A 25,734-nucleotide genomic window follows, 5' to 3' on the forward strand; every position below is an offset into this window, starting at 1 on the left:
ATGTCCATTGTGACAAACGTCCAAAGTGATAAAAGGATTTTCCTACCATATTTCCTTCCAAAACGCCCTTGGGGCTGAGCCCAAATAAGGTTAGGAGACGCCAGTGAAAAGACTTATCTTTCCTTGGCTTTGCAAGGAAGAGCACAGTTTTGGCGACCCTCGATGGGCCGGCCCCGTCCTCCCCTTTCCCCGCTCCTTCCCCCCCCCCCCCCCCCCCACTGCCCGGGCTCGAGGAGCACCCTCACACCTCGGAGGAGGAATCGAGGCGACTTGCCAGACCCTGCTCCGCGCGCCTTGCCTCAGATCAGCGCGGGGCGGGCGGGACCCATTCCTTCCTTGCACCTGGGCCCCTGCTCGAGGCGGCTGTGGCTGCCAGAGCCCGGGTCAGGGCTTTTATTGTGAAAGGAGCTCCCCCTCCCTAGCTTTCGGGGAAGTGGGGAGGCTGGGCCGGGACGCACAGCAGGGACTTCGCAAACTCTGCAAACGCCCCTAGTTGAACGCGGAGGCTCCCGGCTGTGGAACGGCTCCTGCAGAACCTCAGATCCTCAGATGACACGCAGACTCCGCGTGCATTCTCCCGGAGCTCCTCTAACAACCCCACCTGCAGAGCATCCCCGAGCGCGCTGCGCACCCAGGAGTCGCGGGGCCACTTGGCTGCTTGGAAGCTGTGGACGTCCCGTCCGGGAAAGCCGCGTCTAGGGAAGCCTGGAGAGTCACGGAGCAAGTGGCGACCCCGGGGCGGTGGGATGAGCCGGAGAGCCAGCTGAGAGCTCCCAGAAGCGGGTCCAGCCACTGCGGGGGGCCATGGTAGGAATCTCAAGAGGGGACCCTCGGGTGGGCGGATGGGGTGGGCACCCAGGCAGGTTGCCGCGGACAGTGCGCACAGCTCTGGGTGCGTGGAGCCTGCGTGGCCTCCCGGAGATGGAATTGTTCCGGAAGGTGGCTTGGGGGCTGCAACTGCTCTTATTTCTGCACTTAGGAGGAAGCGAAGGGGGCGAAGGGGGGCGGGGGGCGGCAGTGAGGGGGGCGTCGAGAAGCTGGGCAATTAGCTTTGCTGCTTCCCTAGGCGGGATGCCCGTAATAAGGGAGCTTTCATTATGGACCCGTACACCCTGGCTGAACCTTAATCCACACAGAAATAGATTGGGCCTGGTAAGGGTCCAGTTCCTGGCGCCATATCCTGGACCGCAGGGCAGGTGTGGGAGTGCTGGTTGGTCTGGGATGTTATTCAGGAAGTTCAAGAACTTGTGAACCGTTGCCTTTCCACTGATAAAACTCACAGACACCAACAGGCGGAAAAGATAGACCCTTTGAGCGTGAGACCCAGGCTACTTGTGCAGCCTTAGGAAAGGGGCTTCCCTCAGGACCGGCTGCTGCTTAGCTCTGCTTCCAGGTAGAAGCGACCTGCAGCCCCCACCCAACCTGCCTAGGGGGGAGGGTATCAGACACCAGAATGAGTTTGAACTCTGAAGGAACCCACAGGGCTCTTCTGTCTGCTATGACTCACTCCCTCTTCCCGCTCATAAGCACACAGAGGTCAGATTAGAGCTCACTGGAGATACTTCTCAGGGAGCTTAGCTGTGGGCCTGGTGTTTAGAAGGGCGCCTAGAGATTCTTCTGTAGGATGGAGGGTCTCTGAGGGAACAGCCCCCTGGATGCAAAGGTGTCCTGGAGTTGTGGGGACCAGAGGCCAAGAGCTGGTCAATAGGAGGCTACACTCTCTCTAATGCTCATAGGTTTCTTTCTCAAGCTGCTAAAGAGAGAGAAATAATGGAATCTAAAGGTTGAAAGGGGGGAGTTGGGGCACCTGGGTGGCTCAGTTGGTTAAGCATCTGACTCTTGATTTCAGCTCAGGTCATGATCTCATGGTTCGTAAGTTCAAATCCCACCATTGGGGTCTGCACTGACAGTGTGGAGCCCGCTTGGGATTCTCTCTCTCTCCCTCTCTCTCTTCTCCTCCCCAGCTCACGTGTGTGCACTCTCTATCTCTCAAAATAAATAAACTTAAAGAAAACAAGAAAAGGTGGTGTAATCAGAGGTACAGGATGTGAAACTGAAAAGTATGGAGATTTTTTTACTGCAAAATTCCACGTTGAGGGGCAAAAGTATTGCCAGAAGAGGGTAGGGGCCAAAGCCATCAACTCAGAGGGTTGTTACAGGTCTGCAGGAGTCTCTTGATTTTAAAGGTGTGTATGACAGCATTCAGGCTGCTTGCGATGGAGGTGAGGTGAGCAGAGAGACAAAGTACCTGCTGTCTGCTCTAGCAGCCTAAGGATGCATCAATGTTTGCTCCACTGCCCGTGTGGGCTTCCTATCCTTGCAAGCCTATAGTCTCCTGGCTTCTCATCCTTAGTTAGGAAGAGGACTTGAGTCCGAATTTCATTTGAGTCAGGGTCCACCTGCCAGAGAGAGGGGATGGCCTGATAAGCAACCTCTGGCAGCAAAATGGCCTTGGAGATCTGAAGGTTTCTTTTGCTTCAACCTCTGAATGAAGGGTCCTGTGGTCCAGAGGCTGGGGGCCCAAGGTACAGCCCGTCACTGACCAGAACAAGCACTGGAGGACGTGGGGGGCTGATCCTTTGGGAACTTCAGTTTCTTCTTCTGTAAAATGAGAGATTGAAGTAGATGTCCTCTGAAGTTCCACTTAGCTTCAAAGCATGTACAATTATGATGGTGCTAGGGAGAAGTGGCTCTCAGCCCTGGCTCAGACTGCTCCCCAGACCAAATCCAGACCAGACCCAGACCAAGGGATTTGTTTTTAAGGCTGCCCAGGTGACCCTAGTGTGCAGCCAAGACTGAAAAGCACAGGGCTAGAAGGCTGAGGGAATAGGAACTGCACTTCCCCAGATATCCCTGAATCTGTAGAGCTGCCATCCCTCCCTTGAGATAGTCCTAAAATAGAAGGTGTCAGTGAACTTCATCTGCAAATGATACATCTAATATGTCCCTCTTGCAGGATCGTTCCACAGAGAAACGTCTCGTAATTCATTAAAACCGAGATGTGAACTTCCCCAACGTGTTTGAATATGGTAGCCTTTATCCAGTAATTCCTTAACACTGTCATATTACTGATCCAAGGCACGTCAAACGAGAAACTCTGGGTTAGAAATATAAAACTGAAAGTCTGGTGTCCTTAGATGTCTTTTTGCCAAAGTGAACACTGAGCTGCAGGACCTGTGAGGGTATTTTTTGATCATCCTGAAGGGGTGTGGGTCTAAGATTGGGAGACACTTGCTATCTTTCCTTACAATGATGGCAGGTGACTTGGTGTGTGCCACGACTCAGAACTCGGATGAAAAATATTGATAGAAGAAGTTAAGATTATTATTGCCAACTTTAAAAAATGTTTTCTTCCTGGGGTGCTTGGGTGGCTCAGTCAGTTAAGCATCCGACTTTGGCTCAGGGCATGATCTTGTGGTTCATGAGTTTGAGCCCCACGTCGGGCTCTGTGCTGATAGCTTCAAGCCTGGAGCCTGCTTCAGATTCTATGTCTCCCTCTCTCTCTGCCCCTCTCCTGCTCATGCTCTTTCTCTCTCTCAAAAATAAATAAACATTAAATAAAATTTTTAATAAAAAAATAAACCATTTTCTTCCTGATCATATATATGCCCATACTGCCAATTTCTATAGGTAACCATGTATCATTTTGGCATATTTCCTACTCTGATTATTATTATTATTATTTAAATGTTTATTTATTTTTGAGAAAGAGAGCATGAGTGGCAGGGGTGGGGGGGGTGGGGGGGGACAGAGACAGGGAGACACAGAATCCAAAGCAGGTTGCAGGCTCTGAGCTGTCAGCACAGAGCCGCACTTGGGGCTCAAACTCACTGAGATCATGACGGGAGCTGAAGTTGGATACTTAACCAACTGAGCTACCCAGGTGCCCCTGAGTATTATTTTAAAGAGATGAGATTATACCAAACATGCAGTTTTTTAGTTTGATTTGTTTTACTCCACTTTTTGTCAAAACACATTCCATGTCTGCATCTCCAAAAAATACTCAGAACCATACTTTCAATGCTCAGCACCACGGTTTTGATAATCATCTCTCTGCTTGTGGACTTTAAGTTGTTCCCACTTTAGTGCTGTTTCAGTGGTGCGTGGCCAGCTTCTGATTATCCGTGGATTTGGGGATATCCAGGACTGAGTGCCTGGCTAAGTGGAAATCAGACAAGCTCACAAGAACAAATTATTTTAGCCTCTTTAGAAAAGATCTTACTGCAGTTACCTTCAAGGGCCCAGAGTGTGGGTGTGGGAGGCATTTCCTCTTGTCTGTCTTCACTCTACACTGTGGTATGTCATCAGACAGGCAGCCATGGAGGGAAGAGGGTCCCAGGAGAACTCACACATGGGTCAGTTCTCCTCAAAGGAACCAAGAGCTAAAATCGCTGGTGGTTAAGACTTAGAAGGGAATCTCTAGGTGAAGGAGCTGAGATCAGAGAAGGGATGTGACCTTCTCAGGGTTACTCAGAGCTCTGTTAGAGCCCCGTTCTCCTAGTCCTCCATAGCCTCTTCATGTACTTGAGGCATTTGGTGCAGCTTGGAGTGGCAAAGGAAAGGACACAGGGTTTAAAATCAGAATGAGGTTTGTGCCAGGCTAGGCTACCACACGGCCCTGGGTAAGCACTCCAGTACTCTGAGCTGCAGGCCCCTCTGTAGCATGGGCTTATAATAACAGACTGTTACAGGGGTGCCTGGGTGGCTCAGTCGGTTAAGCGTCCGACTTTGGCTCAGGTCATGATCTCGCTGTCTGTGAGTTCGAGCCCCGTGTCGGGCTCTGTGCTGACCGCTCAGAGCGTGGAGCCTGCTTCGGATTCTGTGTCTCCCTCTCTCTGCCCCTCCTCCACTCACTGTCTGTCAAAAAAAATGAACAAATGTTAAAAAAATTAAAAAAAAATAATGGATCATTACAAGGAGCAAATGGAATCAACAAAAGTAAAACGCTTGATGCCCCAAAGGTGCTTTAAGAATGAGGGCCTTACAGAAGGTCCACAAAATAGTTTTCTTTTCGTCAGAACCTAAATAAAACAAATGGTAAGGAAGTTGCTGATGCATTTTTGTTCACGACTAGTCAAAGAGGGGCTACTGGGACACTTCTGTAACTATGGATCATATGCAGACAGATTCTATTCTAAAGAAGTTCTCTTGCTCCTTTAAATCTTTCTTCTCACCAGGCAGGAAATACCCAGCCTTCAGGAGATGTTTGCCCAGTTTGTGTGCCCTGGGCCTCCTTGCTGAACACTGGATGAGCATGCGGTCCCCACTCAGCCACAGGCCCCTGAGGTCTAATGCTGGGGTGCTCCAGCCAATCACCTGGCCCAAGTTTCTCAGGCTCACCTGAAGAAAAGAGGTGAAACTCATTATGGAATCAGAACTGGGAACAGTGACATTCCAGCCCTTGGAGCCCCTGGGGAATTTGATACCCTTTCTCTTGTGGGCACCCCTGTAACCTGCTGCATAGATGAGCCAGGCTCTGCATAGGACTGGCCAGGGAGCAGAGGGTTGTAAATAATCCACTGGCCCTAATTAGCTGAAGAAGAGGCTGGTTCACAAAGCAGTGGGTTGGGAGTGGGGGTGGTGAATAAGCTTCACAAAGAGATGAGTTCATTAGTTGTTTCAAGGGCCAGAGAAAGAAATGTGCTTCAAACAGGCTTCAAAGATGGCGACAGCCCCCTCAGAACAGACTTGGGAGGCCCAGCCCTCCCTCCCACCCGGAGTACCAGTGTAGAAACAGAGTGCATCAGGGTTCTTCAAGGCCCAGGTGCTGTGAGAAACCTGGGCCGTCTTTGCTTGGATCCCTTTTTGATGTGATTGTGGATGTGTTTCCATCTGGGGAGCTTGGGGTGCCATCCCCCTGTTGTCTGCATGGGCCTACACAAGTCTGCCTCTGAAGGACCATCTGGCCCGAGAGTGAGGATAAAACGGTGGTCTGTGGGTGAGCCCCCGGCTGCCCTTCTTCTCTGTGTGGGCTCCCACCCCCAACACACACATACAGATACAGACCCTATTCTTTGAGGTGGCCTGGGATATAGCTGTACTCCCCGGGGGCCCAGCCAGGTGGCCCTGGAACTGCTCACTGAGTGGAAGCTGGAAAGGGCTTTATGATAGCAGCTGGTGAATTCAGTGGTGACTGGGTGTTAAGAGTGAAAGGGAGGGAGAAGGGGAAGTGGAGGGTGAGGAAACAGCAGGAGCCTTACACTGTTCTCTGGGCCTTGACTGGTTCTCAATGAACCAGTCTCTTCTAGTCAGGGCTTGAGTCTGTCCCAGCGGCTTTGGAATTCTCAAGTGGCCCATCTAGAAGGCCATGAAAGAGGAATTCACAATCTTCTGTTACGAGTGTATCCGTGTTCTCCCTCTCTCTTTGCTGCCGTGCCGTTCATCCATCCATTCAGGAAATACCTGCTGTAAGCCAGACATAGTGCTAGGGCAGAAAATTCAAAGATGAGTGACAGAGACCCTGTCCCTGGGGAGTATGTGGTCTGGTGATGCCACCTGAGTGTGCGTGCCCATGTGGGTGTATATGTGGGGCACAGCAGGTGGTAAGTTCAGGGCGGAGGGAGGCACAAAGAAATGTTTCTGTCCTGTGAGCTAAATGCTCTGATGCGGAGGCAGAGAAGGGCGCTTCTGAGGAGTGGGGAGGCAGGGGGAGTGTCTAAGGATGGCTGAAGAAAAGAGAAGCCATGATTATCTATTAGAATAGCTAAACAGCAAAACGCCCTAACAATTTCAAGTGCTGGCCAGGATGCGCAGTAACTGGAATGCTCACACGTTAAATATGTACGGGCCGGAAAACAGGTTGTCAGTTCCCTGTAAAGTTACATACGCACTTCCCACAGAATCCAGCAACCCTCTTCCTGTGCATTTACCCCAGAGGAATGAAAAACATATGTCTACACAAACACCTGGATCCAAATGCGTACACTAGCTTTATACATGATTTCCCCGAACTAGAAGCAAACCAAATGTCCTCAACTGTAGATTGGACCAACAGGGTGAGATCCAGCCATACTGTGCAGTAAACACAGCAATCTACTGCGACACACAACAACGGGATGAGTCTCAAAGGCACTTGCTGCGTGGAAGAAACCCGTCTCAAAAGGTTACCTACTGTGTGATTCCATTTATCTGACGTTCTGGGCGACATGAAGCCACAGGTGGTAGAGAACAGGTGATGGCTGCCGGGGGCTGGGGATGGAGAGGCTGTGACTCCAAAGGCAGGGCACGAAGGAGGCCTTTGGAGCGACGGAACTGTTGTCTCCTGATTGTGGTGGTGGTTCTATACATGTGTGTGCAAACTCCTAGAACTGTCCACAAAGATTTTAGTTGTACTGTACCTTAAAATAATAGAACAACAAGAAGGGAAGGCAGTCTAGCAGAAGGAACAGCATGTGCAAAGCTCTGGAGGCAAAAGTGAGCTGTCAAAAGTTGGCTGAAAGTGAGTTAGGGGGAACCTCCTGGAAATAGGGCTGGAGACCATGCCCTCCTGGCTCTTGGGCATGGGTGGATTTGTGTTAATTATCCGGAGGGCAGCGGAGGGCAGCGAGGCCAATGGAAGAGCTTTTGAGCATGGAGAGGTGAGATGGGTTTGCATTTTAGAGAGCAGTGTCAGAGGGAGGGGAGGCTACAGGGAGTGGAGGGGAGTGTCTGGGAAGGGAAGGTGATCTGGAAGGACATGAGGGAGGATGGACCCTGTGACTGGCCGGGAGGGAACAGGTGAGAGGGATATATTTGGGCTGGAGAACCGCTAGTCCTTGGTAACCTCAGAGAGGGAGCCTGGGCAGGTCAGGAGTGACTTGTTTCTTGTCCAGGCATGTAGGTATACAGGCCTCTTGTCTGCCGTCTTCCTCTCTCTTCATTTTCATTTTTATTTATCTGATGGTGCCCTTTAGTCACACTCAGAAGTAATCATGATGTAGAAGTAACTGACTTAAAAATGATGCCAATCATTTTAATTCTAGAAAACAGATTACTATGTTATATTCTTAAGACCTACAGTGAAGTGTTTGACTTTTCTCCCCTAACCTTCTAAATTGGTTCTGCCCTTATAATCATCAAAGCAGGGTAGGGGCAGTCGCAAGAATAAATGAGTATGGTGTTGGCTCTGTTGTCCCCGCCACCTTGCCTGTGGTCCCCAGTGCTCCCTGCCGGCCAGTGTGTGGCTCCTTCATCTCTCCGTCCCCAACTTCCCCTCCTGCCACCGGCTTGACTTTGGGTTTCTACTAAGTGGCCGCAGGAAGGGGCTATGTCACATGCTGTTTACTTGTGGGCAGTTTTTGTTTGGCTTTCGAGGGTGTTTGCTTGCAATGAGCAAACAGCCTCTTCCAGAGAGCCATCTGGAGAATTCAGATGCTTTCATTTTGGCTCGGGCAACAGGTTCATGGCTCCATGTATAAAAGCCAAGTCAGATAGGGAGTCTTTCAGAAATGTTATCAGCCAGAGAACTGGTGGAAGACATCAGAGGGGAGAGGACTAGAAGAGAGAAAGGGAGAGAAAAAGAGAAGCGTCAACGCCAGAGACGCGCGGATGTGAGATGAGGGGACTGAGGCTCAGAGACAAAAAGGACTGGCCCCATGGGGGAGCAGGCGAGAGCTCCTCACAGCCTGTGATCCTGGCGCTCAGGGGACGCAGGGCTCTGGGGCTGTCTCGGGCACGGTGTCCTGGGCTGCTTTCAGCAGTGTGTTGCCCTCTGGCAGAGCAGTGATGTTTTCCGCTGTCCTGGCCGACGAAGTCTCACTGACACCGTTTCACCGTCTCTCTCCGTGCTTCACATGCCGGGCATCAGCCCCATGCTCCTGCTGTGGGGGGCGGGGGCGGGGGCGTTAACAGCAGAGCCAACCCGGCTGATCCAGTGGCTGGCCTTGCCTCCGTCCAGACTGGTTTTGCACCAGTGCTGGGCATTCACTCCCAATGCATCAGGCAGTGGCGAATTGTCAAGACATTCTGTCTCTTATATCTCATTTTCCACATTTCCTGGAAAGAGATTGTCCATGTGAATCTACTCCTTCATATACGTAAACGAGCAGCATATACCTCCTTCAATAATTTCTACAATCCAGCTAAGTACTTAGGCGGGCAGTGTTGTCTATGACCATCTTCCCATCCGGACTGTAAACTGAGGGCAATAATTTAAAAACTTTTTAAGATCGCTTTAGTACTTTTAAATGCTTGGTGCCATGCTTGAGGTGGGAAGAGAAGACCCAAATATAGCCAAATCAAATATAGTCAATATCAGAGGGTCATAATTTCAAAAAGCAGGGCACCGAGCGTGGCACCGGCTCACTCTTTTCCCCAAAGGAGATGAGCGAATTCCAGCCCCAGGGAAAACGTGATAACTGATGACCACCCAGATGGAAGGAAGCAGGGGAGGGAGGTCAGGTAGGGAGGAGCAAAAGTCTCAAGCTGTGCCCAGGCTGGGGTGGGGCTCGGGGTTGTGTTGTCTGGGATTCTGGACGCACTGGAGGTGGAGGCTGTAGGCAGTGTGAGGGCTCGAGGCTGGGATGGCTAATGAATGGGCCATTTGGATGTCCATCCCTGTGCTCTGAGGAAGGTGGGCAGGGCACACACGCTTCTTTCTCTAGGACAGAGTGGCTCTGTTGTCTGTCCATACAGAGACTCAGTGTGTACCTCCTGGGGGAACTGGACCCCGGCTCAGGGACTGGCTGGCGGCAGAGGTGGCCTCCTAGACAGTCTGAGCACTCCCTCCCGGCCTCCCTGTGCACCAGCCGCTGTCTGCAGGGCCCCGGGCCCAGTCAGCTCATGCAGTCAGTCACCGAATTCTGTCTCGCCCTCCTCCCCCTACTACCCTCGCTTCGCCTGGCACTCTAGAGATCCTGTTGCAACTACAAAGACGCTATTGTATTCCTTTTTTTCCCCCCAGAACATTCTCTCTTGAAACTCTAGTTAAAATCCCATCATTTCCCTTTGGGGTGGGGGTGCAGATGGCTGACTGGGCAATGCCACTCTGTTTAGTCACTTCACTGAGAGGGGGGAAAGGCTCCTGGCCCTTTGTTCACATGCACTCACCCCCCTTGCAGTGGCGCTCACTCCCAGGGTGGATGGGTTTAAACTGTAATTGTCGCAATAGCTTACTTGATACGGTTTTAAAGCACGAAGGGCTCAAAGGGTGTTTTTCCCCCTCAGATTTTTATTTAAATTCTAGTTGGTTAACATACACTGCAATATTGGTTTCAGGAGTAGAAGTCAGTGATCCATCACTTACATGCAACACCCAGTGCTCATCACAAGTGCCCTCCTAATACCCATCCCCCATCTAGCCCATCCCCCACTCACCTCCCTCCACCAATCCTCAGTTTGTTCTCTATTGTTAAGTCTTATGGTTGGGATGCCTGGGTGGCTCAGTCAGTTAAGCATCGGATGTCCGCTCAGGTCATGATTTCATGGTTCATGAGTTTCAGTCCCCCTGGTGAGCTTGAGCCCCGCTTCGGGTGAGCTCTGCTTCTCTCTCTCTGCCCCTTGTGGGGTTCTCAATCTCTCTCTCTCTCTCTCTCTCTCTCTCTCTCTCTCTCCTCCTCTCTCTCTCTCTGCCCCTCTCTCACTTGTGCCCTCTGTTTCTAAAAAAAAAAAAATATATCTCTCAAGGTTTGTTTCCCTCTCTCTTTTCTTCCCCCCTCCCATATGTCCATCTGTTGAGTTTCTTAAATTCCATGTATGAGGGAAATCATATGGTATTTGTCTTTCTCTGACTGACTTATTTCGCTTTGCACAATATGCTCTAGTTCCATCCATGTTGTTGCAAATGGCAAGATTTCATTCTTGTTAATGGCTGAGTAATTACATTGTATATATATATACCACATCTTTATCCATTCATCAGATGATGGACATTTGGGCTCTCTCCATAGCTTGGCTCTTGATAATGCTGCTATAAACATCGGGGTGCAAGTATCCCTTCAAATCTGTATTTTTGTATCCTCAAGAGGTGATTTGTAATCAGAATTAAATTCAAACCCTGCTTACTACCTTGGGCAAGTCACTGGACCTTTAACCTCAGCCTCAGTTTCCCCATGAACATAATACCATCCCCTTGTGAGATTGTGTGTTTGACACTATAATGAGGAAAAAGCATTTCATATCATGGTCATCAGCATATACCAAGTGTGCAATTAATGAGAGCTGTGATTACATAGTTCCTAGACAACAGACAGGGCTGCAGAGGCCTGAGCCTCTACAACTGTTAGTAGGATCCCTCAGTGCCTCAAGGGGAGTAGGAGTGGGGAGTAGCCTTGGACCCTAGCTCCAATGCATAAAGGTTCTAGAATGGGGGGGTATATGCTATAAAGGGGATTCCATTATATCAGCCATCCCTACAGTGGTGAACTAGAGAAAGATGGAATCAAGTGGTAGAAGTAAAAGGGTACGTCGTTCGAGGGTTCTTGATCTAGAGTCCATACATAGAATTCAGGGGAGCCCTACACCTGACTGAAGAAAAGTTACCTCTTTACTTTTACTAAGGAAACCCCAAACTGAAATGCAGTGTTTCTTTAATAAGGAATCTAGGCATGAACCAGAATAGTGTTAGCAGGACATGCGACCTTGTCACCAGGAGGAATCACGGATATTTTATGTCATGACAGTGGAGACACGGACTTTGAAGCATATTCTTTTCTCCTGACTGCTTTGAAAGTGCACTTGTTATTAGATGTGCTGGTAGATATGTTATTTAACGTATTGATAAAGAAGAACGTGTATTATTATACCATACATTTATTTTTTTAGGTGACTGTCCTAACTTTATTTCAGCATATAGTATATTCAATACAATGTATTCAATATAATTGATTGCCTTTGGAACCCTATGTCTTTTATTTTGTACATTTAAAGAAAGCATCCTGAGAAGGATCCATGGCTTCACTAGGTGACTAGAAGCGTCTTTGGTGCTAAAAAGATTCAGAACTCCTGCTTCTGTGTAGGCATTCATCTGTGTGATCTGATCTTGGCAGTGTGCTAACGGCCCCCTTTGCCTAAAAGTATCTTCCCTCGGCCTCTACTCCAGGATCACTTAAAAAATAATTTTCAACAAACTTCTTGTGTGTACTAGGCACTCTCCTGGTTGTCGAAATATAATTTCCTCTCAGTACTAATAACAACATATATTTGCCCTGGGCTTTGTGGCTTTCTTATAGATTATCTCATTGAATCCTTAATCCTTCAACTGTTAAGGCTGGTGTCATTAAACCCATTTTAGAGATCGGTAATAGAGTAATTTAGAGAGCACTGATGCTGAGTAATGGCCAGGTCACACAGTTACCAATAGGAAGGACTTCACTGCGGGCCCTCCAACCACCGATGCGACACTTTCCAATCGATTAGCCTGAAAATTTTCACAATTTAGATGTTTCACCTTCATACCTGGTCTTTGGAAATTTTCTGTTAAAAGGAAATATCCTTGGAAATTAGTTCATTGTGGAGAGTGTTGTGCTGAGAATCTGAGTCCCAGGTATATCGTCTTCAAATATAGGAGAGCCCTGAGGGTAGGCTGGGTGCGGATTTGGGAAGGCCTAGGAGCAGGACCGCCTTGGGGAATGGTGCGTGGGGGCAGGAGACACAGGTGTGTTAGAGCAGGGTGTTGGGGATAAGGGAGGCCAGTGCTGAGCGAAGGAGCCCCGACACTGAGGGGGAGCTCTTAAGCCCAACTCGACTCTCTCTGTGTGTTTAGCTTGAGGAGCCTCCAAAACATGGGGGGCCGAGCCCCTGACATCTAAGCAGCATCTCCACGAGGACACAGGGAATCCCTGTTTCTGGACCAAGAGCACGTGCGATGTGAAAAGCAGAGTGTTTCTTTGTATCGTGAGACTTGCTCCTGTTCTGGAGCACTGAGAGGGTCCTTGAGGCACCCCTGGGCACTTCCTGTTGTCTCTTGTTCCTGCCTATGGCTTTCTGCCTAGTTTGTGAACCCTGGGAAGACAGCAGCTCTCCTGTAGCACCCAGTGTGGATGCAGAGGAGGTGCGCAGCAAGTGTTTTAATTGGGTGGTAGCCTCCCATATATCACATTTAAGTCTTTCCAGAGCTGTCCAATATAAATTCTGGAGGTGATGAAAATCCTCTATTCTGCTGCCCGTCATGGGAGCCACTACCCACGGTGGCTGTTGAGTACCTGAAATGTGACTAGTGTGACCAGGAATGAAGATTTCAAATTTTAATTAATTTAAATGTAAACAGTCACATGTGATCAATGGCTCTTATATTGAGTGGTACAGCTCTGAACCAATAAGTATAAACCGATGTGCAGATAGAACCCAGGCTGCTGGCACAGTGAATGAAGTAAGCTGGGTATAGTGGAAAAAAAAAAATCGATCTGCTTTGTTTTCTCAAGTTTTATTGAGCCATGGTCGAAGAAGTGTTTATCTTCTATGAAAGACAATAAAGCTAGTGAGATCCCAAAGGCAAAGGTCTTTCCTCCTCGGTGTTAGGAGACAATAGGGAATGGCGGGGCCTGCAACGAACTGTAGAGAGCATGTTGTTGAAAGCGAGCCGTACTCTACTCCATCTGTGCGAGAACATGGGCCCAAGCTGTGGCTGGAACTTCCTCTTTTGAAGGGAAGCCCCAAATCTGGATTTTTTATGTGAAATATCCTGGATTTTAAACATTGGTTTGAATTTAGTAGAAATACTTCAGGCCAGGCAAAACACATCTGTAGGCCAGATTTGGCCCATGGTCCCAGTTTACAAAGTCTCCTCTACGCCTTATCCTGAAGACGTCCATTTGACCTGCTACAACTGGGATGGATTTAAGACAAGACTGAGGTGGAGTCTTCCCTTGGTGTCTTTGTGGGCTCAGTTTCCCCTGTTGTCATGGGTTTGGCCAGAGAGGGGAGAAGTGTGTCTGGAAAACCGACCCCCCCCCCCCCCCGCACCTCTGCCCCTTCTCTGGGGTTGTGTCCTGTCCTCTGAGCAGCCAGGGAGTAGAATACTCTTGAAGGCTGGAATGGGATGGCCTAGAGAAAAACTTGATGTATGTTTGTTTTTTTTTTTAATTTTTTTTTTTAATTTTTTATTTTATTTTTGAGACAGAGAGAGACAGAGCATGAACGGGGCAGGGGCAGAGAGAGAGGGAGACACAGAATCGGAAGCAGGCTCCAGGCTCCGAGCCATCAGCCCAGAGCCCGACGCGGGGCTCAAACTCACGGACTGCGAGATCGTGACCTGAGCTGAAGTCGGACGCTCAACCGACTGAGCCACCCAGGCGCCCCTTGATGTATGTTTTTAAGCAAGAACTCCTGGGGCGTCTGGGTGGCTCAGTCAGTTAAGCGTCCAGCTTCGGCTCAGGTCATGATCTCACGGTCTGTGGGTTCGAGCCCAGCATCGAGCTCTGTGCTGCCAGCTCAGAGCCTGGAATCTGCTTCGGATTCTGTGTGTCTCTCTCTCTCTGCCCCTCACCCACTCACACTCTGTCTCTCTTGCTCTCAAAAATAAACATTAAAAAAAAAAAAGAAAAAAGAAAGAAAGAAATCCCTACTCCTTTCCCACCCCAGCTCCATTCCTGGGCCTGAGAGCAAAATATATAGCAGTTAATACAAGGGCAGCCAGAGAAAATTTCTAACAAATGACAGGGTCTCCAAAATTCCATCTGGCCTGCGGTGTTTCCCACACTGGTGCTCTTGTGAGCTGGAACAAAATGGTAATTCAGTTATGGATACAGAGAGGACTCCTGGGGCCAGCAGGACTGCAAAGGCCCCATCGTAGAATCAATGTAGAGACAGCAGAACAAGGGCGAGCAGGGAGGGAGAGGTAAAGGACTATGTTTAACTCCCTCTCAACTCAGGAGTGGGCAGAGGCTTTACACCCCAACCTATAGGGCATGCATTCTCCGTGCAGATTCCAGAAGCCCTACCATGGAGGTAACCCCATGGGTGTTGCTAGAAAATTGTGAGACTAGTAATAGTAAGAATGTTAACACTGATCGAACGTAGCTATGTGTCAGGCTTTGTTTTGAATGCTTTGCCTACAACAGCTCATATAACTCTCGCGGTGCTCAGTGGAGTGTTTTTATTTTTACGAAGTCACATTCTTTTCCCACCAGAATGTCACCATCATAAGGGTAGTGACTTTTGTCTGTTTTCTTCACGGCCTGTCTCTTCTGCCTGGGGGAGTACTTGGCTCAGGAGGTTCTGCTAAATGAGCTAATGAATAGTCCACCTTACAAAGGAGGTAGTCTTCTTATTGCCATTATACAGATGAGGAACTTGAGGCCCAAGGTGACAGCAATGACACAGTGGACCTGGAATCAAAATCCAGGCAGTCTGGCTCCGAGCCCATGTGTTACAAACGGACTGGTGATGGCAGGCCAGCCTGGTAAATGGTTGCCTCCCTCTGGGCCCACAGAGGACACTTGTCAAACAGCTTTGGGACTCGAGAAAGGTTGTGGTGGGCACATTTGTTCTGGGGGCTGGTCCTGTGGTTAGGGGCTGAGTGCGGGTCTCGGGGACCATTTGGACGTGGGCTGCTCAGTCCCTTTCTTAGCCTCTGCCTGTGGTCTGGGGCCATCCGTACTGAGCCTGAGGAATTGTGGAGTCCCCGGAGAATGTGCACAAACCCTGAGAGACTGTTTGTCTTTCCGATGACAGATAGGTCACTCTGTCCCTGGAGCAGAGACCTGGCGGCTGCATGTGTTACAACCCTATGTAGAACCTCACATTCCATGCTTCCTTCATATGCTGAGCAGTGAGTCAGAGCTGAGGTTAGAACTTGGGCTAGAATCCTGTTCCCTCAGGGGCAGGGCTGAGGGCCCCTGTGATGGGCAGCTCCGTGAGCCAGGGTTCTTTGCTTGGGGCAGGAGGCACAGAAGTTTTCCTTCTTGTCCAGCCTCCGCCCTCTAAGATCCATACCTTAGGTGACCAACTGCAACCGCCTGTGAGAGGGTCACAGGAATGTAGTTTTGTGTGTGACCCACAGAAGTGTTTCAGATTGAGCAACAACATTGTTTTCCAAAAATACACTCCCTTGGGCTTGTCGTCCATGGGCTGCTCTGACCCTCACCGCACAGACTCTTCCCTCTCCAGCTGAACCTCACGTGACACTGCCCAGGGAACACTCCTCCCCCTCCTCCCAGCTGACATTTATTGAGCATCTACTAGGAGCCTGAAATCCTTGTAAGCATTTGACATTTGTCTCATTGAATTTGCCTAACTGCCCTATAAGGCTGTGTCTTAGGTTGGCTTCTCCCCAAAGCAGACCTTGAGACAAGGATTCCAATGTGAGTAATTTATCTGGAAGATGGCAGTATAAGACAGCAGCAGGTGAGGCTGAGGGGGTGGGGGATGGAGAGTGAGACCAGGAGGCAGCTGATGCAGGGTGCTGGAAGGAGCAGGTTACCGCTGTGGGCTGAAGCTTGTTCCTGCTGGGGACTTCAGGGGGACTATGTAGAACATGCCTCAGAGTCGTCCTACCTGACAACTGAAGCAGATGGGAACTTAACCCACCAGTTCCCGTCTGTCACGGGTTGAGGGCTGATCCTGGGGGGTATTAACTTCCTGGCGGGCATATTCCAGCATCCAAAGCAAGCCTGAAGGCAGAGAGTCAAAGCCACTTGTGGGAGGGGATATGGGCAAGGCACGGATAGCACCCACTATAGGTAGGTATGTCTATTTCCCCCATTTTACAGGTGAGAAAATGGCAAGTTCCATATTAGTGGGTCACTACCAGATTATTTTTTAAGAGAAGGGAAAGGAAGAGAAGGAAAGAGAAGGGAGAAAGACAACATGAGTCATTCCATTGCTTAAGGGTGTCATTTCATGAAGCTTTTATTTCAGTTATACACACACACACGCACACACTTTGGGTCACGTTGTCAAATGTATTTCTGTGCATATTGGTAAAAAGAAAGTTTGAAAGCCAGCGGGTAAATGACATAGCTGTGGCAGTCAGGACCTGGTAAGAAGCAAAGAAGGCGAGTAACTTGCCCAGCAAGTAGGCAGTATTGCTGGGATGACGGAGCCTCTGTGCTGAACTGCTGTGCTGTTACTGATCACTTCTGAAGTCCTTTAAGTGGTCCTGGTCATCTCCTGGTTGTTCATCTCTGTGGGAGGGCGCTGGCTGTGAGCACAATTCTGTAGAAGGAATACCTGGAAGACTCAAAATTTCAGGAGTTGGTTGGATGAAGGACCAGCTGTGGACTATCCTGGGGACCTGAACCCCAGAATGAAAAGAGGCTGTAGGAGAAGAGGTGGGGATGGGAGAGGGGAGGGGCAGGGGAGGGGGAGGGGCAGAAGAGGTGGGGGTTGGGGAGGGGTGGGGAGGGGCAGTGCCAGCAGGACAGGCATGGTTCTGAAACCAGTCCTCCTGAGAGAGGTAATGGCTGCTGCATGGCATCTAGAGGTTGGACCTGTAGGGAGTTCTTTAGCCCAGTTTGTCCTTTGTCACAGTCCGTTCTTCACAGGATAATAATAATGGCAGCTACCATCTTTTGAACTGTTGCTGTGTCCCTATGATTTCTTTATGAGTTTTAGACACATTAGCTCATTAAACACCCTCGTCAGTCCTGGGAGATAGGTGCCATTGTCTCTACTGTTGTAGAAACAAGTGAAGAGCTAGGACACCCTGGCCTTCTCCCCCAGCTGGGCCTGAGGGCTAATGTGATACGCATGGCTCTGTAGGGTGACTCCTACTGATGGCTCTTCCTCTCTACTGGTTCACCACCCCCTCCCCATGACTTTGGTGCTAACCTGGGGATTTCTGGTGCAAATTCACCTGATACCAGCTCTCTGGCCATGACTGGCCCTGATTTGGTCTCTGTGGCCATCGATGATGCCCAGATTTTCGGGAGGGGGACTCTACCATCATTGTCGGCTTTCTTAGGACATGAACTCAGGGAAAAACCTGTGGTTTCTTACCGGGTCCTGACTGCCACAACTATGTCATTGAACGCATTGGCTTTCAGACTTTTCTTTTACTGATGTGCTTAGCAATATATTTTGCATTGCGACTCCACATGTGTGTATGCATGTACATAGGTTTTTTGAAATGATACTTATCCCTGTGAGATACATTAACTCATGTTTTCTTTCTCTCTTTTCTCTTTTATTCCTTTCCTTTCCTTAAAAACAAAATCTGATAGTGACCCAGACACTACATGGATTTCAGCCCACAAGGTGACAGTCTATTGAACTCTCCCCTCATTTTAATATGGCCATTCCCCCCTTCTTGAGCTTGGTTTAGTTTCCCAGGAATGAGGCCAATTTTGGAGGCAATGTGCCTGTTGTTGCATTTTCAAATCACTGTGCCACCCTGCTGACATCTACTCTGCATTCTGGACGGAGCTGGTGCACACTGATGCTTCTCCACGGGCCAGTGCCCTCCACCTGCAGCCAACCCCAGGGTGAAGGTGGTCAGGAGCCCCTGACCTGGACCAGCTGTCAGGGCCAAGGCCACCTCCCTGCTGTTCCATCTGGGGTAGGGTAGGAGGTGGTCCTTTGAGTCTTCTAGGCTGCCTCCACCAACTGCCTACCCTGACAGAGACACTTAGATTCCCAAGGTGGGCATGCTTGACATGGCCTTCTTAGAACTGGGCTGCCCAGGGACTTCTGCAGTGGGAAGACATCTTAAGGGAGGCCATATGGCCAATCTCTACAGCAGACAGTGTGGAGGTTGTATTAATTTCCTCTTGCTCCTGTCCCAAATTACCACAAACTTGGTGGCTTAACACAGTGTCCATTTGTTCTCTTACAGTTCTGGTCAGAAGTCTGAAATCAGTGTCACTGGGCTCAAGTCAAGGTGTCGGTGGGGCTGCTTCCTTCTGGAGGCTTTAGGGGAGAAGCCGTTTCCAGATTTGCTTAGCCACTGCATTTTTTGGCTTGTGGCCCCTTCCTCTACCTTCAGATAGCATCACTCCTATCTGCTTCACTCATCACATTGCCTTCTTTTCTGTAGTGAGATCTACCTCTGCCTCCCTCTTGTAAAGACACTTGCCGTTCTGTTTAGGGCCCACCAAGTAATCTAGGATAATCTCTCCATCTCAAGATCCTTAATTCAATCACACCTGCAAAGCCCCTTTTTCTTTCTTTCTTTTTCTTCAAAGTCCCCCTTTTCAACACAAACTCCACAGTTTCAAGGGATTAGGTCCTGGATATCTTAGGAGGCCATTACCACGTTTACCACAGTAGTCATCCAACCTCCACTTTGAGGACCGTGAGTTACTCTCTGTCATCAGCTGGCCCAGTCCTGTGCTGTCAGGCTAGGGCTGTGTGCTCCTGAGGGTCAAGTGAGACCAATGTGACCTTCAGATGCTTTCCCACTCCCATCTACCAAAACAAGACAAATCAATAGTTACTCGTTATTTAACAAATAAATGCTGTGTTCTACTACTTCCAGAGTTAGGATTATAGCTCTTTAATTAAGTTCCTTTTCGGGTCTGTGGAAATACAGGGAGCTGCAGAATCTCAGAAGTGGAAATAATTTAGAGCTTGTATAATCCAGGGGTTTCAAACTGGTGGCCCCTGGGTCAAACCAACTAGATTCCCCAGGTTTGGCTTTTGATGCTAAAGAGGGAGGTGAAGGAGCCTAGGAAATCTCTCAAGACAGAAGCTATGCATACAAGTCCATGAATTTCCACATAATTCTATTTTGCATGTCAGAAAGTGAACTTTGGTCCAGCCATTTACATCTCTTCTGTAACACAATGAATTTCTGAGAGCTAGGGAGGCTTTTCTGCTAGCTCTGACACTCCCAGGTAAGTGGATAAGCTTCACACAGGTCCTCAGGAAAGCAAATAGGAAAAACACATTAATACTTGGTAAACACTGCTGTTCTTAACATTTGTTGTTTTACAGTGCTACTCCCATGAGATTAACTGTATAATCATCCAACAAGTGTCTGGGGCTATAGACAATTTAGTTTTAGTTGTACTGGGGGGCAAAATGGGGCAGAGAGGACACTGAAGACTACTTTCTCTTGGTTTCATAGTTTTACTTTTTAAAGTCTTCTTCTGGACCCATTTCCTGAACTGAATATTACTTTTTTTTGAAGACAGGGAAATTTCCACTCTTTTGGACCCCACAGCACCACGGTGCACCAGTAGAGGTACCCAGTAGATGCCTGTCATAGGAGACAAATGGAGTTTAGCCTACATTTTCCTGCCTGGGAGAGCTCTCTCCTTGGCTCTTCATCCCCCTTTCCACCTCTGCCCCTCCCCTGCCCGCCAGATACACCATTCCAGATGCCCCAGTGTTGGGAACGCCCAGCATTGGATATTCACGTTGACAGAACTCTGTCTGACCAGAGCTCTGGCATTGTGGGACCAGTCCAGAAAGCCTGTCCTGGGTCATATGCAGAGAGAAGTTGTACTTCATGACACAGGAGAGGAGCAGAACCTTTCCAGTGTCTCTTCTTGGTGGAACTTGGTGGGGATACACAGTCCAGGATAAGAGATCATTCCTTCTAACACTCGATGCAACTCAATCCAAACAGCATGCGGTCACATCAACCCCGAAATGGGTTTGGCCCCACCAGACCAAGGCAGGAGGCCAGGACAGAGGAAAAGGAGCCAGATGTTACGAAATACTGCTCTGTGCTCAGAGGGCTCACATAGCCCTTAGCAAGTATATGGGCAGGGATACAGTGGTTGTTTATATATTTATGAACACAAAGCTGCAGATGGGGAAACATTGATCGACCCGATCCCTTTCACAAGAGAAGAACTGAGATTCAAGTTGCAGGAGGCGAGGGGTTGTTGGTGGTGTATAGCTGACTTCCAGGAACACCTACTTTTGCCAAGAGCTCGGTGAGAAATTAGAGAAGGTGAGGAAGGTAGGGGCGAAGGTGGGAACAGGTGGGCCTCTGGGGGTGTAATTAGACCGTGGGCACTGGGGACCTTTGGGGCAAATCATACATGTACTTTAAATTTTGTGTGACAAAGAGAGGGCAGTCAAACTTGCTTTGGAGAAAGAATTTCTGAGAGCTGGGGAGGCTTCCGCACCTTGGGTCCTCTTACCCTGGAGGCTGCAGGGATCAGGCCTGCTGCCTCTCCCCTCAGCCACCCTCTCTCCCACCTGAACTGTTTCCTGCCGCTCTCGATGCAGCTCCCTGACCTGTTTTGGATTCTTTTTACTGCTAGAAACTTTGCTGATTAGAAATCTGGTGTTAATTATTGCTAATCTCCTTCCAAATGTTAATGGAACGAGGTAGGTCTGTGTTCAAACTTTCCTCTCCCAGAATCCCCTGTAGATGGTCTGGTGTGTGTCTCAAGGCTGAGTGTGCTACAAGAATTTCCCAACTTGAGACAAAACACTCAACATCTGTTCTAATGTTGAAGGAAAAACTGATGTGTATTAGTTTCCTTCTTAAGGGATTTTCAAGGGTAATTTTGATCAAGACTTAATTTTTGCCTAATTTGCTCTATTAGAATCTAACTTTCCTGGAAATTGGAATGCCACCCTACTACAAATTGTATGCTTGCCTTTGTGTTTGGATTTACAGTTGTGTTGATCTAAGTGATACGGTGCTGTTTATCCTTTAGTATAGCATTTCTCTAACACTGTAGACTCCTGGGGTTCCAAGGATCTATGCCTCAGTTCAGATCTGTGCTGTTCAGGATGGTAGCCACCAGACACATATTGAAATGTGGCTGGTCTGAACTGTGATGTGCAGTATGTGTGAAATACACATTGGGTTTCAAAGACGTATTACGAAAAATGTAAAATATCTCAATTTTATATTGATAAAATGTTGAAATGATAATATTGCGGATGTATTTGGCTAAGTAAAAAATATTATTAAAGTCAATATCACCTGGCCCTTTTTATTTAGTTATTAAAAAATTTTTTTTAATGTTTATTTTTGAGAGAAAGAGAGAGAGAGAGAGAGACAGAGCAAGTAGGGCAGGGGCAGAGAGAGGGAGACACAGAATCCAGAGCAGGCCCCAGGCTCTGAGGTGTCAGCACAGAGCCCGACGCAGGGCTCGAACTCATGAGCCCAGCCAGAAGATCATGACCTGAGATGAAGCCGGAAGCTTAACTAACTGAGCTACCCAGGTGCCCCTCCCCTTTTTAAAATGTGGCTACTAGAAAATTTAAAATTCCATACGCAGTTAGCATTATATTCTTATTAGACAGTGCTGAGTTGAATAAACACTGGCTCACAGCAGAATCTCATTCTTCAGTTCTTCCATTATTTTCGTTTTGAGAGAGAGGACAAGAGTACATGAGCAGGGAAGAGGGGCAGAGGGAGAGGGGGAGAGAGAGAGAATGTTAAGCAGTCTCCATGTTCAGTGTGGAGCCTAACACAGGGCTGGAATTCACTATGGTGAGATCATGATCTGAGCTGAAATCAAGAGTCAGATGCTTAACCGCCCCAGTTCTCATATTCTTAATAGTCAAAGCCAACAATTCCCAATCTCTTGTTTCCTAACCTTGTTTCCCCTGATTTTCATTTCTGAACATTTGAGGACTACAGGTGTTCATTAGACTCCAATTTTCTCATTCAAATGTACCTGTTCTCTGATTCATTTATTTCTGACAAGAGTCTCTAGATTGTTGACCTCAATCTTGGTGATTCGCCTGATTTACACAAGAAAATATTTATTTTATTTGGTCCCATATCCCCTTCAAATCATCTTCAGTACACTGAGGGGTAAGTATGCATTTTTTAAAAATAACAGATGAGCGTAGTCAAACTCAGATTATTCCTTGCCAGAGTCATTTTTTGTATGAAGAAACAGACTATTTCTAGATTAGAGGTCTCCAGGGCGAGGCTTACGTGCCTCAGGGATACACTAGATAATTCACTGTATTACAGTATAAAAAATATTAAAACTTCTGTTTACATTTGTTTTACCTGATCCTTTTCTAATTTTTCATTTCTTGTTCATGTTTTACAATGAACATATTCATTTAGCACTACCTGCTTACAGTTTGTAAATATTGGGTAAACTAATGTGGGAAGTATTAGAGGGATGTGCTCAAAATGTTTACTAGTAAGTGTATGTCATCAAAAGGTTTTGAGACTACTGGTCCAAAGAAGGTAATTTCCCCCCTAGTGTACATTGAATCCCACCACTGTGTTAGTGACTCTTTTGAATATATGCAATTCATTCATTCATTCATTCATTCATTCATTCATTCATTCATTCTTGAGGATCTACTAGGCAGCTGTTGCTTTGGTCCCGTAATTTACTTGACTTCTGGGAGCCTGGATTCTGAATCTGTTGTTTTCCTACCGGCCTCATGGCTGGCAGAAGTTTTGGCAGGACTTGAGGTGTTTGGGGGTGAAAGAATGAGTGACGGAGGCCTTTTTTCCTGGGCTTGCCAAGATGGTCTTTTAGTGCTTAGCATATATTCACCGAGGACTAATGTCTGCCATTTCTAAATTTAACATTCTTCTCTTTACTTTTTTTGTAAGTTGTGTTTTCTGGGGCCCTTCTCCCTGTTTCAGTTCTTTTCCTAGCTGAGAACCATCACTTGTTGCAACTTATTTGGTCTTCATTCCCATCCCAAGCACAAGCTGTTGTTATTCGTGCAACCAGGAGGTTTCTGTCACATCACAAGGTGATTGCATCCCTGAAGTCATGTTATGGAAGCTAAGCAGCAGAACTGGCCAGACATTCATGGAATCATTTGCCTGGGGCGAACTAGATTTAAATCCGAGCCTCACAAGAACTTCAAGTCACCTCCAAGTAACCTTCAGTCCCCATCTCAGCCATAAATCCCCCAAGGTCAAATATCTATGGTGCCTTTACCTGTTCAAAATGCTTTTCGTCAAAGGTGCCAAGGAGAGCATTTACCTGGGCAGGTTAAGGAAGGGCGGGAGGAGATAAAAAGAGATTTTCATTTTTTTTTTTAACTTTTTTTTCAACGTTTTATTTATTTTTGGGACAGAGAGAGACAGAGCATGAACGGGGGAGGGTCAGAGAGAGAGGGAGACACAGAATCGGAAACAGGCTCCAGGCTCTGAGCCATCAGCCCAGAGCCCAACGCGGGGCTCGAACTCACGGACCGCGAGATCGCGACCTGGCTGAAGTCGGATGCTTAACCGACTGCGCCAACCAGGCGCCCCAAGATTTTCATTTTTAAGAAGGACTTTTCTCCGTCCTTAAGAACCCACTGTGTAGACCACCACTTACAAGACTAAGCTGGCTTATTGGACTTCACATCCACCGAACTGCTGCAAATAAAGACTGTGTGAAGCCAAAGGACGTTGTTGAAAGGGGCACAAAATCCCAGGTTCCTTTGCCATGCTTATCCCCTCCCTAAACTCACTTCTATCTCCCAGGGCTTCCTTCATCATTCTGTGGTAGAGTGAAAAAGTATGTGGGTTTTGGGAAAAATTCAAATCCTGTCTGCCTCTGACTGGCTTTGTGACCTTGAGCAAGGTCCTTCTCTAAATCTTTCTCTACCGTTCTGTACAATTTCTATAATTGTAAAAATCATCACATTAGTACATACACTGTGGGGAGTGGCTATTATTAATCGAATCTACTGTATTCACCTCTCAAGTCAGATATGCTCAGTTTCCTGGCTATAGTCTTTTATTTTTTTACTTGAGATATAGCTGACACACAATGTTATGTTAGTTTCAGGTGCACACCATTGTGCCTCAACAAGTCTATCCCTTATGCTCGCCGCAAGTGTATTCCTAGCTACACTCCTAAGAAAGCTTGAGCTGGAAGAAACGTGGGCACCACCTGGTTCTGGAAGGAGCAGGAGGCTTAGAACCTGTCTGGTTTTGAGATTAAGCCATAGACCTAATTTAAGGAAAACAAATTTTTTATTATTTTTAAATTTGTTTTAGAGAGAGAGAAAGAGTGCCGAGCAGGGGTAGAGGGAGAGAAAGAGAGAATCCCAAGCAGGCTCCACCCTCAGCACAGAGCTCGACTCAGGGCTCGATTCCATGACCCTGGGATCATGACCTGAGCCGAAATCAAGAGTCAGATACTTAGCCAACTGAGCCACCCAGGTGCCCTGAGAATAAGAAATTATTAGAGAACTGCTTCTGATGTTCCCTCTGAAGTATGCACAGATCTGAGTGGGTCAAATGGTAGCATTCTCTCACTGATATTCTATTATTTAACGAAGTAGGACGTGAGATAAAGTTATTTTCACTTTGAAAGAAAAGTAAACGTAGCCTGGAAATGTTTTTATTTTCCCTTAATTTTCCCCATTGAGAAAAGGCTGCCATCTACCCTTGATCTCACACAAGCCTTATTTCACAGATGAACTGAGCAGTCTCAAAGGGGTGAGCCTCCTTCGAACGCAGGGCCTGCCCCAGGAACCCAAAGGCAGTCTTTTACGATCCGGGCTGGAGCAGAGGCTTTAGGTGGCAGGCTTTTCCCAGAGTGGCACAGTGATTAGGTCAGTGGCTCTGGAGCCAGACTGCCTGGGTTCATGTCCTGGTGCTGTCTTTGCTGGCACTGTGAGCTTTGGGTCACCCTGATTCTCTATGCCTTGTTTTCCTCACCTGTAAAACGGGACAGTAATACTAATACCTATCTTATAAGACTGGCATACAGATTAAATGAGTTAAGAGAAGTAGAGTTCCTCACACAGCCCCAGGCACACAGTGAACACTGAATAAATGTTAGTCATCATTGCTTTTTTTTTTTTTTTTCTTTTTCCTGGAAATTGGCTGGGCCAAAAATTACAGGGGCAAAAGTGCTTTCTTGCCTTGAAGTTGCTGATGTGGAAGGAAAATCAAAACTCTCCAATGAAGCTGAGCAAGGGGGCCTGGCAAGGTGGTGGCTTAGGAGACAGGCAACCTGGGCTTCTGCCCACAGTGGTACAAAG

General features: G+C 48.0%; 1 protein-coding gene across 4 annotated transcripts in view; it reads left to right on the forward strand.

The window, feature by feature from the left end:
• Positions 1–355: 355 nt before the first annotated feature.
• The window catches only part of GASK1A (golgi associated kinase 1A), a 67,742-nt gene continuing 42,363 nt past the window's right edge, over positions 356–25,734 (forward strand). For 3 of the 4 annotated variants that reach the window (XR_005791967.1, XR_005791966.1, XM_040479973.1), the window contains exon 1: positions 356–807. Coding sequence is in view for 1 of the 4 variants with exons in the window: in XM_040479973.1 (XP_040335907.1) it covers positions 805–807 (3 nt within the window). In the remaining 3 variants the exon portion in view is untranslated. Of the gene's footprint in view, positions 808–20,543; positions 20,756–25,734 lie in introns of those variants that run through there. The other variant, XR_005791968.1, reaches the window with a different exon arrangement.

The sequence above is a fragment of the Herpailurus yagouaroundi genome, unplaced genomic scaffold (assembly GCF_014898765.1).
Source record: "Herpailurus yagouaroundi ecotype Mexico unplaced genomic scaffold, PumYag 159, whole genome shotgun sequence".
Lineage (NCBI taxonomy): Eukaryota > Metazoa > Chordata > Mammalia > Carnivora > Felidae > Herpailurus > Herpailurus yagouaroundi.